General features: G+C 37.8%; 1 protein-coding gene across 2 annotated transcripts in view; it reads right to left on the bottom strand.

The window, feature by feature from the left end:
• Positions 1 to 14,965, bottom strand: part of AGAP1 (ArfGAP with GTPase domain, ankyrin repeat and PH domain 1) — a 471,115-nt gene that overhangs the window by 176,369 nt on the left and 279,781 nt on the right. The window contains exon 12 of one of the 2 annotated variants that reach the window (XM_063317853.1): positions 2,669 to 2,830. The exons of the other annotated variant lie outside the window; for it this stretch is intronic. Within the exon in view, the coding sequence (XP_063173923.1) occupies positions 2,669 to 2,830 (162 nt within the window). The remainder of the gene's footprint in view (positions 1 to 2,668; positions 2,831 to 14,965) is intronic. 2 annotated transcript variants of the gene reach the window in all.

The following is a 14,965-nucleotide window of genomic DNA, read 5'->3' on the forward strand; positions in this document are numbered from 1 at the left end:
AGCATGATATCACATGTCTGTGCTGCTTAACGACAGACATTCCAGCATTTCTGGTTGCTGTTGTTAAGCAAATCACCATGGATTATTAAGTGAGGACGCTACATAGTCGTCATTTGTGACCTCCTGCCACCTTCCTCATTGACTGCATGTAGGAAGCTAGCAAAGAAGTTTGCAAATGGCAATCATGTGACTGCGGGGACACTGCGACCAACCTAAGTATGAGGACCTATCTTAAGTAAGATGTCATAAGTTTGAACGGTTGCTGAATGAGTGGTCGCTAAGCTGTATTTAAGAAATCTGAGTGTTAAAAAAATCCAGTAATTTATAATTTACATTATCAATTTCTTGATTTCTGTAGTTTAAGTTAATCTTGTTACATTTTTGACAATGACTAAAACAATCCATTCTTAATTTATATTTGCTTTTATTCATTCCAGAAAAAGAGAAAGCACACTGACAAGAAAACTTGTTCTCCTCTGTTCCATCATCTTAACTACCTTTTCCCTTCCATAAGTTTATCTTTTCAATATGGTCTGTGTTAAATAACTTTAAGTGTTTTTTCTTACTTTATGAACACTAAAATGAAGTAATCTGATGAATTTGGGAAATGGAGTCACTCAACCATAATTGCCAGTAGCAGCCACTTTTTCTAAGAGATTGCAATATATATATAGAGGTGGGGGGGACAGTAACAACATGATTTAATGGCAGCTTGATCTAAAGCCCTAAGAAAGCAAAATAACTGAAGTTTAAAAATTACAGACAATGCCAAGATGGTGAATTCACCACAAGCTTGAGGCAGAAACAACAGTTTCAAACAGACAAGCTGTTTATGAAGGAACACAACAGTTAAAATGACAATTCTGGAAAATTCTTGGCATTTGGCCAAGTGTAGATTGATTTGGAAAACAGAAATAAATTATGTAATATTAAGAATAAACTGATCCAGGGAAAAAAACCTATTCTGCAGCTGTCATGAACGGATGGTGGAAACAAGAGTACAGAAGTGATTGGGCCACTTGGAAACACAAGAAAGGAGGACAGTGACTGTTCCTCTGCTCAGAAAAAGGTCTGGTTGTTTTAAATGCATGGTTTAAGCATAAATTATTCACGTACACATGGGAAAGTAATGAATATGTATCTAAAAGCATGAATGATTTAATTGTTTATGAGGAAAGTCTGAGTGATTTAGTGATGGATACAGGTTGATACGAGATATGAATGTGGGACAGACCATTTTTTTTGGTAGCATTAAGAGTGGATCTTGGAAAAAACAGATGAAGAAAAGGAAAGAAATAAAAGAAATAAAAGTGACAGTAGAAGAACTGCAGTAAGAGAAAGTAAAAGTCCTGCATGGGTTTCCTGCCGCATGACTTGATGAAATGTTAACAGAAACAGCATTGTCACCACACATACTATTTTATAAGGCAATCTATTCCACTGGTTGACAGTTCTTATCAGAAAATTCCTCATAATGTCTAATCTGCAACTTCTTCTTCCTAGCGTTTTTCCTGCACTATGGCAGGGTCTGCTTATCGGCATATCTGTCTCCATTTGACTCGATCCAAGGCATCTTCAGGGGTGACATTCATGCATTCCATGTCCTCCTTAATGAGGTCCATTCACCGTTTCTTGGGTCTACCACGGGGTCGCCAGCCACCAGGGTCCAGACGCGTGGCTGTTCTCGCTGAGTCTTCTTTGCCGCGTACGATGTGTCCATACCATCTAAGTCTTCCTTCCCGCAGTTTTGCCACGATTGGCGCAACTCCCAGTCGTTGCTGGACATTGTCATTCACGGCGTGGTCGATCACGTTAGTTCAAGCCACCATCGGAGCATTCGCATTTCTATCACGTGCAGGGCCTGCTTGTGCTTTGCTCTCGCTGGCCAGCACTCCGATCCATAGAGGGCAACTGGGCGCACCACCATTCTGTAGACCTTTGACTTGAGGTGTAGGGGCATCCAACGATCACACAGGACTCCAGTCACCTGGCGCCACTTCATCCAGGTGGCATTGACACGGGTGTGGGCAATGTCTAATCTGCAACTACTTCCCTATAATAATCACTGATTCTGATCCTGCCCTCCAGGGTGACAAAGAACAAGTCCACTCCTTCCTTTATAAATAACAACCCTTTAACTATTTATAGAACTGCAGTTCTATTTCCTCTCTATCTTCTCTTCTGCAGGCTAAACATGATTCCAAATGGAGACTGATCCAAATAAAGGACAAGATTACTTCTTGTGATCAGGACTCTTCCTGTTAATATATCCCAAAATAGCAGCTGCCTGCAGCAGTTGTTTTGTTCCAGTTGTATGTATAACTGGCATCTCTTGTATATTGTGTAAAGCACCTTGTACCGTAGAGGCACTAGATTGAAAACCGTTTCTCTAGATCAAAAGGTACTTAACCAAGTATACCACTTGTCTAGTTTCTATCTCTTTTTTTAAGACTATGATCATCTGCGTATTCTCTATGAGGAAAAATTACAATTGTAGCAAGTTCTCTACCGATTATTTTGAGCAGTATTATTTTGCAACCTTTTTCATATCTCATCTTTGCTGGTTTTTAAGTAACAACAACTTTTGAACAACATTTCAATTGCCATTATAAATCTGCTAACTAAAAATAAAATAAAAACTAGAGTAAACCTAGAGTAGTAGTCTTACCACTACTGATGCCAGAGTTTGCCACAACTGCCACCTCACTCCACTGGTCAGCACTAGAAACTGAATAGGAACGTTGATGCATCCCATCAGGTCGACTGTTAAAGGAAACTAGACTGATGCCACTTGTCATCTGAGACACAGATGTACTAGTGGTCACATTTCCTAGAAAGAGAGAAGTAGGAAGTTAACAATGAAAATCTAGAAATACACATAACAGCAATAACAACAAAAAGTAAATTCTACAATATATGAAGGTGATTTATCATATAATGATGCAGCAAAATATAGAGGAAGAATATATTTCTTACAGAATATATATATGCCCTTTAGAGTTCAACTATTTTAAGTTATTTCCTTTGAACAAAATCTCAGTGCTGTTAAACCCAGCTTCCAATTTCAAAGGGTTGGCTCCAAAACATATTTGGTTGGAGGGCACATTTCCACAGAAAAGTTCTGCTTAATATGCTCATACAAAAAAGCAGAAAGAATGTGATTTTTTTTCCCTAATTTCCCCCTCCAATGTAGACACCAGTATCACTTTCCCAACCCTTCTAACCAACCGAGTTAAATTTCCAGGGACACAATGGACTATAAAGGGAACGAAATGGGGAATGATCACCTGCTGCACCACTCAGTCAATGGAAAAACTCCTCTGAATCAGATGAATCACACAGATCCAAGGAGAAGTCCTTTGGTCCATAAGAGCTTTTTGAAAGTTACTTTAAACATTTTTTGTTCTCTCTCCCTCCATTTTAGTCATGTGTTCGATTACAATTTAAATGAAATAAAACTGAGTTTAAGAGAGGAAGGCATAATGATAATTCCAGAGAATATACCGAAATATACTTGGCTACAACTTCTACAACTTTCTGAAGTGCTAAAGGAAGGCATATATCAGGGTTTCAGAATAATCCAAGTTAGAACAAAACAAACAACTTAAGTACAGTAGTAAATATGTGATAAAAAGTACAAATCTTCAATTAAAATCTAACATGATAATGGTAGTTTGAGAACATAAAATACCTGGACAGGGAATCCAATCATATTATCACAGAGGATCAGTATTTTGGCCCTGAATAATTCTATCTCTTCATTAAAGATTGAGACATTTGAGATATTTTAAAGGCAGGTAAACAACAGCAGCTCCTTGGAATTCAATGAAAATCCAACATGTGAATTTATGACTGAAAAAGTTTTCTTTTCACAAAAGAAGAGCAAAGCTAAATAAACAATGGTTATGGTTATTTGTACCAGGTTATATGGAAGTAGATGAATTTGTTTATCAATTTAACTATTTCTTACTGTGACATATATTGTTACAACATAAAAATGAATTACAGTATTTGAAAGTTTCTCTTTCCCAAGGTAAGCCTTGAGTTTTACCTTTATTTCTGTTGTCACTACGCAGAACTCAATTATACATGCACGCATATACAGTGCTTCTAAGTAACAATGAAATTAGCAACATTATTATAACTACATTAAAGTAACTTGTTAATGACTACTACTTTTATCATCAGTTCAACAAAAAGCTTCCGTAGGTAGTCCTCAACTTATGACCACAATTGGGACCGGAATTTCCATCACTAAGTGATGAAGTGAGACGTCACGTGACTACATCACATAGCGACCACAATCCTGGCAATTCCCCTTGCCATCATTAAGTGAATTTTACTGGTCCTTAGCTGAGGACCCTCCCCAGTCCAAGCCATTCCAGGCTTGGTCCCTCCCAGCCCATAGCCTCTGTAAGGTAAGGGATTGCTTCCAACTCCCCCCACCTGCCTATCTCCCCAGCATCTCTGCCCTTTGGGCCACCCTGCACCCTGCCTTGTAAGGCGGCAAGCAGCCAGCCCAGTCCCAGCCACTTACAACTGCAGGGGCACTTCAACTCCCCCCACCTGCCTATCTCCCCCTTCCAGTCCTAGCTGCAGTTGCCTTTCCCACCCTGCACTCTGATACACCTGCCGCCCTAAGTTCCACCGCCCCAGCTGACCTTCACCATCTTCTTCCTCCTGCTGCTGACGAGGAGTCTGGGCTGGGCTGGGCTGGGCTTCAGCTACCAAAAAAAAAAAAAAAAAGCCAAAAGCAGCCCCAGAGCCGCAGCACACCAAAATAACCCTTTGCAAAAAGCTCCTGGAGCACAGTGTGCCAAAAAGCCTTCCTCTGCCCAGGATCTCTCTGCAAAGGGACTCCTTTGGGATTTTTTTTCTTTTTGGAAGCAAAGCCCCCACCCTGCCCAGGAGCTCTTTGCAAAGGGACTCCTTTAGGCTTTTGTTTTGTTTTGTTCTGTTTTGCTTTTTGGAAGAGAGGCCTGGCCCAGGGGCTCTTTGCAAAGGGACTTCTTTGGGCTTTTTTTTCCTTTTTCCAGTGCAAAGGCAGCCCCAGCCCAGCCAGGCAGCCAGGCCAGTCACACCTCATTAGCAGTGGGAGCAAGATGGCAATGGTCAGCTGGGGTGGCAGAGTTCAGGGTGGCAGGGGGCCAAAAGGGCATAGATAGAGGGGAGATAGGGAGGGGAGAGGTGAAGTGCCCCTATGGTCATAAGGGTGGGTGGGCTGCCAAGCACCTGAATTTTGATCACATGACCACAGGGGCACTGCAACAGCTGAAACTTCAGGCACGGGTCATAAGTCCCTTCATTCAGCACCGACATAACTTTGAACGGTTGCTGAACAAATGGTTGTAAGTCAAGGACTACCTGTATAATGTACTCTGGCAGGAAGCAAAGTCCTATTCTAAGCTCTAAACAATTATTTAAACATGATCTGTATATATGTACATCATACTTCTCAGGTATTCTGAAACATTGCTAAGAATATAACCAATCAGTTTGCTAGAACAAGTACTCAGACACTTAACAGGATTTTCTCTGAGTGAGATTTTATTGTGAAATAATTTTATAAAGCCTTCATGACAAAATCTAGCATATGAGAGCTAACAGCATTTCAGCATCTGTCTCACTTTCTCTTAGAATTAACATAAAATACATGGTCAGCTACCTGGTTTATTCAGAGTTGTAAAAGGGTGCCTCTACAAATACATCATATACGCATCATCTGGTTGCTTTAGTTGATTAGCAGGGGGCAGTTAAATTACTATGCTAATCCATGTATTCTTACTCCTGCTTCCTTGATATGGATATGTGTATATGCTTACTGAGAAGCCTTGATTAGCTCAAGCTTTGATGTGTCAAAAGCTCTAGATCCTTTCCAAAGAATAATTTCAGCTCTAGTCACATCCCTAACATGTAGGCACTGATTTGAACATGCACTCGCCTCTACCATATGCTATTTTTCTTTCAATAATTTGCATTTCAAAATGATTATTTCACTTTTATATGTATGACTATCAGTATGTTGCCAAAAACTGACTTAAGTGAGCAAGGATGGTTCTGGTTTTCTATTGAATAAAAATGAATCTTGTAAAATAACATCACCCCCCCCCCCAAAAAGGAATCTGTATAATTGGGTCTTTAGTATGATTAAAACATTGATTTGATATTCTAAAATATCTTATTACAATAATATTTCCAAAACATTCATTTATAGTTGTAAACACAATTACTCTCAAGCCTATCTGAGTGAACTTCCGATAGAAACAAAATTTTCGTTTTATTAATAAAGATGAAAGAACAAAAATACATTATAGAATAGTTTAAATATTTGTAAAACTTATACAATCCATTTGAACTGGAAACTTTACACAAACTGACAGTGTTTAATTTTAAATATAGGTTAGACTATGCCTTTATCTACAGCCACATTTCAAAAGTGGAGTGAGGCCGGGGGCGGGGGGGGAGGTAAGTTTTTTTTAAGGGGTGAAATATGGATGTGTAACCCACTTTGAACCTAAGCCTGCCCCCCCCATACAAAAAGATCTGATATATTTGGCCACAGTCGCTTGGAGGGAGGATCAGGGGTATAAAAAGAATGTTGGTAGGCTGCATGTGTCCTATGGGCTACATTTTTGCACCTATGTCCCTACTGGCAGGGGGATTATATCTTCTGTGGCAAGCATGACATGGAGGAGGGACATGTGAGGAGAATAGGTTAAGTGGCCCTATCCTTTCACAAAGGCTGCAGTCAAGGCTGCATATTTATGCACGCTATTTTTGTTTACATAACAGCATAATGTATTTAAAGCAGGGTTTCTCAAATTCAGGCAACTTCACATTAAAAGAGGTAAGTTTCATTCTTTGAGTTTAAGTACACTGTTAATGCATAGATACAGGCCTACACATGAAACGAATATAATTTTATAATTTGTGGCCTATATTTGATCCTGAATAGGCAGGGGTTCCCAAGGCCTGAAAAATATTTCAAGGATTCCTCCAGAGACAAGAGATGGCCGATATAAAGGATAGCTCTACGTTATTGAATAATATAAAGAGTCCAGAGTAAAAGCTGGGAGTATTATTTGCTTTAAATTAAGGACCTTAATTTTTTGTACTCCTGGTATGTATTTTAGGAGCCATATCAAAACAGCTAATTTGTCTATTTTAGGGGTTCAGAACCTTTTCAAGAGACAACCACAATCATGCAGTTTTGCATGATGTCATGAGAATCATGTTTTTCTCCAGATAGAAAAAAATGGATTAAAAAAAGGACTGAAATCCCGCAAAGTGTCATGTGGGAACATGAACCCTGTGAGACTTTGATCTATTTAAAATATTTAAATATTTATTTTGGAGAGGTTAGTGGGCACTGGTTTTATGTGTGTCATGGTACTTATAACCTCTACTTTGCTCACTCCTTTTTATAGCCATCCATTCCTAACCATGTGAGATTTTTAAATACCTAATTATAGAACCAGCTCTTTCATCAAGAGGCAGCAACAAAATGTAGGAGAAATATCATATAACCCATGTGACTTGTCCTACCACTCCCAAATCCCAAGGTACCCTCTTTCTTTCAGCTGCAATGCAGGCTGTTGTCTTGTCATCAGCCATATATAGAATGGGAAGGAATGCAGTCTTGCTTTCCCTAGAAAGCAGAAAAATATTGTAATCTGGATTCTCTATTACATACTATTTATATTACAAAAAAAAGAGGTAGTGTAATGTTAAAAACTACATTACCACTATTTTTTGTAGATATATTTTATATAATCTAGCCAGGTATATTTTGTATATTCTGGCCAGTACATGGGCCCACTGTTGAACAATATAAATTTATCTTTCCTGGTGATCTTGATGTTTGATAATTCACCTGTATGCTGTAAAATAACCATTTTAAGTGAGCATTAAAAGTAGAACACAGAGGCCTAAATTTAGAAGCAAAGTATGTTGTGGTCCAAAAATATGGGAAGAGACGTTTGTATAATGTACATAAACCTCTATATTATTGAAATCCTAAATGTATAGAAAGGCTTAAGCCATTTAAAAATATCAGAAGGAATAGACAAATAATTCTACATGCAAACTCTGTACTTTCTGTACTTCATACTCTTTTCTGTACTTTTTCCAAATTTTGCAATATCCCAAGTAGTAGTACAAGTACACAGTATTCAGATGTACATTTAGTCATTTTCATAGTGATTCCTAATATGGAATTCACCATTATCCTAATACTTCCTGTTTGGCTGTTTGTTTCATGTCATTTCATGTTTCATGTCACTTATAAAGATCTAAATTACTTAGGACCACCTATCTCCAATATAGCTTATAAAGATCTTGGATCTTTCTGCTCAAAAGGCCCTTACTTCTATGCTGACCACATGATACAATAGCATTACAATTATGGTGGTCCAATTAAGGAATGCCCACTCACTATTTATCTGCTCAGCTTCCTTTTTAATAGCTTTGAAATGTAAAATTCAAAGTAATGCTAGATATACTAGCTTTGGGAGATTTATATGATTTTACATACTTTAGGTACATTCTAAGTTTTCTTGAGTTATATTACTTTACCAGTGGCTCCTTTTATTGTGTTTACCATTCTATAACCATCTTCTTTAAAATACTTTTACTGAAAAATATTAATATTTATAAATATTGATTTTATTTATATAACAGATATCTTCTCTTGTTTTCATATTATTCTCCATTTTGCTATAACATATGATGACTACTGCTATTCATTTCTCTCCTGTTTATTATAACATTAATTATAATATTAACCTTTGAATAATGTAAAATAAGAGATTGCTTGTCAAAAGAATGAAAACAACTTCTTGTTTTGAGGAAAGTTATCAACCAACAATTTCAAAGCCATTTAAAACTTGCTGTTGATTTAAGTTTTCACTTGATTATTTAATACTTGCTGGAGCAGGAAAAAAAACCCTACGTTCCTAGGTCCAAAGGCACCTGGGGGGGGGGGGGTTCAAAATTGGCAAGATGGCAGATGGAATATCACAATGCAGGCCACTCCATTTTTGAACCCATGTGTGACATTGACATGTGTACAAAATGGTGGGGCTGCATCTCCATGATCTGCCTGCCATTTCGCTGATTTTGACATACTACTGCCCAGGACAGCTATTTAGGCAGCAAAGGATTTGAAAATCACCAGCTGGGTTTGCACCTGGTATTGAACCACTAAGTGAAATGTAGCATAAGGATTTATAACACTTATTTCACTTAAGTGAGAAACTAGCTCGTTTCTGCTAGCTACATAATTGTAACTGAATGGGAGGCTGAATCCAACTTAGGGGGTTGTGCATACAGGTAGCCCTCACTTATACAATGCTAATTGGGACTGGAAACTCTGTTGTTAAGCGACACCGTCATAAGTAAAAAAACCATGTGACTGCCCCACTTTGCGATGGCAGTCCCAGTTGCTGTTATTAAGCGAGGACTGTGTGGGTCATTAAACAAGGACCTCACATGACCATGATTTGCAACTTCCTGCCGGCTTCCCCACTTACTTTGCTTGTCAGAAGCTGGCAGAGAAGGTCGCAAATCGAGATCACGTGACTGCGGGGACGCTGTGATAGCTTTAAGTACAAGGACCGGTTGTAACTATCACTCATCCAGTGCCGTCATAAGTTCGAACAGTCACTGAACAAGTGGTTGTTAAATGAAGACCACCTGTACAGGAAAATTTCAAGAGAAGAAAAAGGAAAGAATTCAGTATTACCTCCTCCCCTTTCTGCCAATATATCTCCTTTTAGATATATTTAAAGTAGATATATCCTCTTTTAGAAGCCCTTAGAGAAGATGGAATGTCATCTACTTCTTGTCTTATGAGAACTCTGTAACAGTTTATGAATGAAACACATGACATGCTTCAAAAAACAGTGCTAATGTTTCTAAAGCAACATTATCCTGCAAGGATCCATTCAATCAGATAAATGTAATTGTTATATACATTTAGCAACAAATGGATCCCCCAACTAATACTATCTTACACTTAAAAGACTACCAAAGCTTAGTAGAGAAAGTTAAACAGTCTGCTGTTCTCAACACATTCCTTTAGAAACTTTCAAATAGTCTGGTCTCTGTGTTTTAGCCCCAAATCTGAGAATATTCTTTGTGATTTTTAAACATAACTAAGAAAAAAATTAAGTGATGGAGAATATAATAAATTTAAAATATTTACACCCTACAAAGAAACATTAGCAAAATCCTATTACTAACCTGCAGAAAACCCCTTTCAAGGTAAATGTCTCAACAAAATATTAATAAAAGTTGAACTGAGCTTCATGACCATATAAAGTGTTGATGCTAAGTACACTATCATCAGAGCATGCATGGCAGTCAAAATGTTTTGCTATTATTAGCAAAAATGTTTTAGATTTTCAACTTATTACCAACATGGGAGAATTGACATGAGGTGCAATGACCAATATAGATCAAAATATTTTTCGCCCCTAAGTCCAAAAGATTTGCTTTAGTAAATGTATATATTATTAAATAAATTTAGATTAATTCCAGAACAAATATGTATTATGTATTAATTCCAGAACAAATATCTGGTTTTTCTAAAGAGTTGAACTTGTTTTTTCAAGTAACGAAATCAGGAATCATCAAATTGGAGTGCAGGAGTTGAGGTAGAAAGCTCAATATTTTTCCCAATCATGATAATCTTTTGTAAAGGCCATTTTTGATTTTGAAAATTCACACACACACACTGATCATTACAGAAATATGCAATACATTGAATATATTGGTGTATATGAACTTTACCAAGATACAAAGATGCAAACACTTCCAAGTTAGAGCAAACGATAATTATTACTCTATTTCAAAACCATCTAAATCTAAATGAAGAGAAAAACTGGCCCCTACACACAAAGACTGTGATCTTACACTGTTATTGTTACTGGGATATTTTAGAGATATTACTCTGTAACAACAGTTTAGTAAATGCAAGTCTGCAGTGTGAGCAGTTTTGATAAACAGCCTCTGTGGGCCACACAACAGGGATAATGTATCCTTAAGTACTGCCAACGAGCTGCCATTCTGCACAGCCAATTACTTCTGTGCGTCTGTCACTCAAAGGAAAAATGACTGAACCCATTAGATCAAACCTTTGTCACTGTTCCTAATGCACTCTTAGGCCTCATTAATCTGAGGGAGCAGCAACACAGCCGCCGGTGCCTCATTGCCTCCCTCACAACAGGACCATGTGAAGCCTCTCATCTCTCCCCCAAGTGTACCACGTTAATCAAGCTCTGCTTATTACCCCAGTCCCTGTCACGACGGAGAGCGCTCTCTCTTAAATGCTCTCATTATGGCCCATCTTTAGAGCTGGCTGAGTGGAAAAAAAGAGAACAAGAAGAGAAGAGGAAAACGCAAGTCCGATCGCATTAATATTCATGACAATAATTAGTATTCTAGGTCACTGAATATTCATGCTATTAGTTTGGATTTTATGGGTTTGCTGGATGTCCTGATTGCTGGAGTGTGGAGGAAAACAGCATGGTGGGAACGTTAGATGTCAATGGCGGTTCAATACTGAAAATAGGTTTGTGAGCACCCCTCCTCCTTTTTGGAGGAGGCTAAACCAGTGTTTTAAATTCTCCTGATGGCTTTAGTATTTGAAAAATCACTAGAAGGATGGAGGAACGAAAATGCTTGATTTTCCTGAAAAGGTTTTAACAACCAAAATGATTGCTATTACAAAATATAACTATGGGAGCCCAACATAATAACTTCAGAAGAATAGAACAAATCACTAATCTTGGATACAGTGTAAATCCAGAAATGAGATACACAAACCAAACCACAATGGAAAGGAGTGAGTAGGCTGATCCAAGACTCTACTGCTGGCACCAGAGCTGGGCTACCTCAATGTTCAGGGCACTTACACTTGCCTTGTTGGAAATTATAACACTCATTTCCTGTAATCTGGGGAAAAATGCTAGGATGGGAAAAAAAAAACTTCCTGTGATTTATCAGAAAGGCAAAAAGATTGTAATCATAAATTGTATGTACTACCATGCTCTAAATCTTAAGCACACTTAAGTTATCATTATACGGATATCTTAAAGCCTCAAAATGTATTATTTTAAAAGTTTAGGAATTTTAGTGGACTTCCTGCCTTACAGGGTTATGACCCTGAGCTCCCAGAAGAAAGGAAGGACATTTTAAAAAGCAGAAATAAAAAGCAGTGAGATCAGTAGCAGGGGCATTCACAGCAAGTAAAGATTTCATCATAATGATGAAATGTGCATTGTGATAAACAACACAGGCCTGTCCCTTACATTCTTGCCTGCATCATAAAACACAAATATAAAAGGGTTTATAACACTGCAATGCAGGTTTTGGCATTTGTGCCTCCCACCCCCTCTGGAACCCACAACTTAATAGGAAATCGAACTCAACTACTATTAGATATATGGAAACAAGGCCAAATCCAGGTAACCCTAAAATGTAAATCTATTCTTTAAAATCCAATTTCATAGTAAAACAGCTGCTCCCTAACGCTAAATCAGCAGTTATAATCACCTACTTTATCTTTTTTGGGATTAAATTTAAATTTGTTAGCTCACTGGTGATGTATTATAGGCCTCAAGCACTTATCCAGAACTGCTAAAGATTTCCTTGTCTTAGATGGAAATACAAGTTGAGCATAACAGCACTGTGAGACACCAGCAGTTTTTAATTTAGTTTCTTGTAGATGTTAAATAGTATTCAGTGTGTGGATTTGGGTCCTGATAGTTAATGAAAACTGACCAAACTATCACTGTAGTAATGGAAAGTAAACATACAAGATCTTGAAATAGCTATATATGCTCTATTTTCCAAACAGAGCTCAATATCTTCTCAGTTCTATAAAACTGCTATGCAGGAGCATGCATGAAAAAAAGCACTTATATCGGTATTATATTTTTGTCATACTTTCAATGGTAATTTGGAAGATTACTGGATTTTAACCTAACACAAATAAAGTCATTTTGCTTTTTTCAAACCTTTCTGAATGATCAGTTCAATCTGGGTCTATAGTTTAACAGCTTTTATATGACGTCAAAATCTTAAAAACTGAAATCAGTAGTCAAGAAAGATGGGGAAAAAAGTCCTTTGAATCCATGTTCAAAAGTTCTCCATGTAGCGTGGTTTCAACTTTGATTCTTCTACTTTAAAAACTTTCAGGAAAGGTTACTTGAGCATTTGGCTGTGTTTGCACAAAATAAGCCCAAATTTCTGGATCCGCACACTATCTTAAACCATAAACTAACCACACAGATGGGGCTCATATGACACACTGGGCTACAATATGTATGGCTGGGTGTGCTTCAGTGTGTCATGTGAATTGAGAGAGGGTCAACCCCTTAGAGTGGGGGAGGGTCACATAAGAAATTAGATGGCCCTTGGCCAAAAACTAACAATCTAAAAATAATACAGAATAGAAGCACACTGAGAGAAGAATGGGGAACTGGAACAAATTCTTCTGGGGGAGATGGGCGGTGGCTAAATTTGAGTAATAAATAAATAAAATTCTTCCATGCTGCAAGCGATAAGAATTATCTCTATGGTTCCTGCTAGGGATGGTGAGAGTTTTAGTTCAGATTAGGAAAGACTGGTTGAGAGTCTCAGAGACAGGACAAGATAGCAGATATCCAGCACTGCACACATGGCATCAACATGCCTATAGACACCTCCTAGATGAACAGTCCTGCTGGATCCAACCAAGCCCAGCCTTAAACCAACTTTTTGTTTCTCAAAGTGGTCCACCAGATGTCTCAGGGGTACTTGCAACAAGAGTTGCAACATCTATCACTCTCCTGCTCTTATTCTCCTGCAACTTATATTTGGAGGCATGCTGCTCCCAACCTGGAGGTAACATTTAGTTTCCAGAATTTATAGCCAAGGGAATTTATAGGCCTTGACAGACCTGTTCTCCATGAATTTTACCAATCCCCTTTTAAAGCCAGAATGCCTACAAACTACAGGTGGCATTCTGAAGAATATACATAGTTTGAATTTAAACAAAAGGAAGGTCATTACACTGCAAAGCAACTGAATCTAAAATCATCTTTATTTCCAAGAATGCTGTTAGGTTCAACATAGGCCCCATAGACATTCTTAGTACATAAAAATGATAAACAGGGTAAATGTGCCCGCTGACTATATTGCTTTCTTCTTCTGTCTTCCATTTCTCTTCCTTACTGCAAGTATTTGCAATTACACTTCTAGAATCTGCTTCTCAGAAAGTCCCTCCCATTTAAAGCTCCCTTTCCCAATGCAATAGAATCTTACTTATCATTGCTATGAGTGTGTTAAAATCAACTTTTTTTTAGTTCAAGGTACATGCTTTACTATGCTCAACTGTAGCATTATGTGGCCACTTTCCTGCAATGTTCCTGCTACTTTCACTTCCTCAACTATGTCTTCTTTGTTCGTGGATATCAAATCAAGGATATTTTTTCTCTGCTGTTAGAAGGAGAAAGTTGTCAGCAACACTAGTCCAGAATTTCTGGGAAGGTCTGTGTTTGGCAGAATTTGTCTCCCACCAGAGATCAGTGTATTTAAATTCCCCATCACTATGACTTCATGCTTTGGAAGGCTTAAGACATATAGCCTTGGTTTGAGAAGTAATGATAAGAAATCAACAGCAGTATTTCTTTATTCCTCACATGTTTTAATACAAATGTCCTCTATAATACTAACACCACCATTCATTTTGATTCTGTGCAGGAATTTGTATTTAAATTACATTCTCCCTTTCTATTGCTTCCATTCCTTTTCATTTAATTGCATCTTTCAGCTGCTGTATTTCAGTCATGAAAGTCATTCCATCAGGTCCTTATACTTATTTAACAATATTTGCATTTTGTGCTAAGAGTTTAAATTGTTTATACTCTGAGCATGAGAGTATAGACTAGGCAAACAGTATACTTCACAAGGTACTGTTCTT

The sequence above is a fragment of the Candoia aspera genome, chromosome 1, assembly GCF_035149785.1.
Source record: "Candoia aspera isolate rCanAsp1 chromosome 1, rCanAsp1.hap2, whole genome shotgun sequence".
Lineage (NCBI taxonomy): Eukaryota > Metazoa > Chordata > Lepidosauria > Squamata > Boidae > Candoia > Candoia aspera.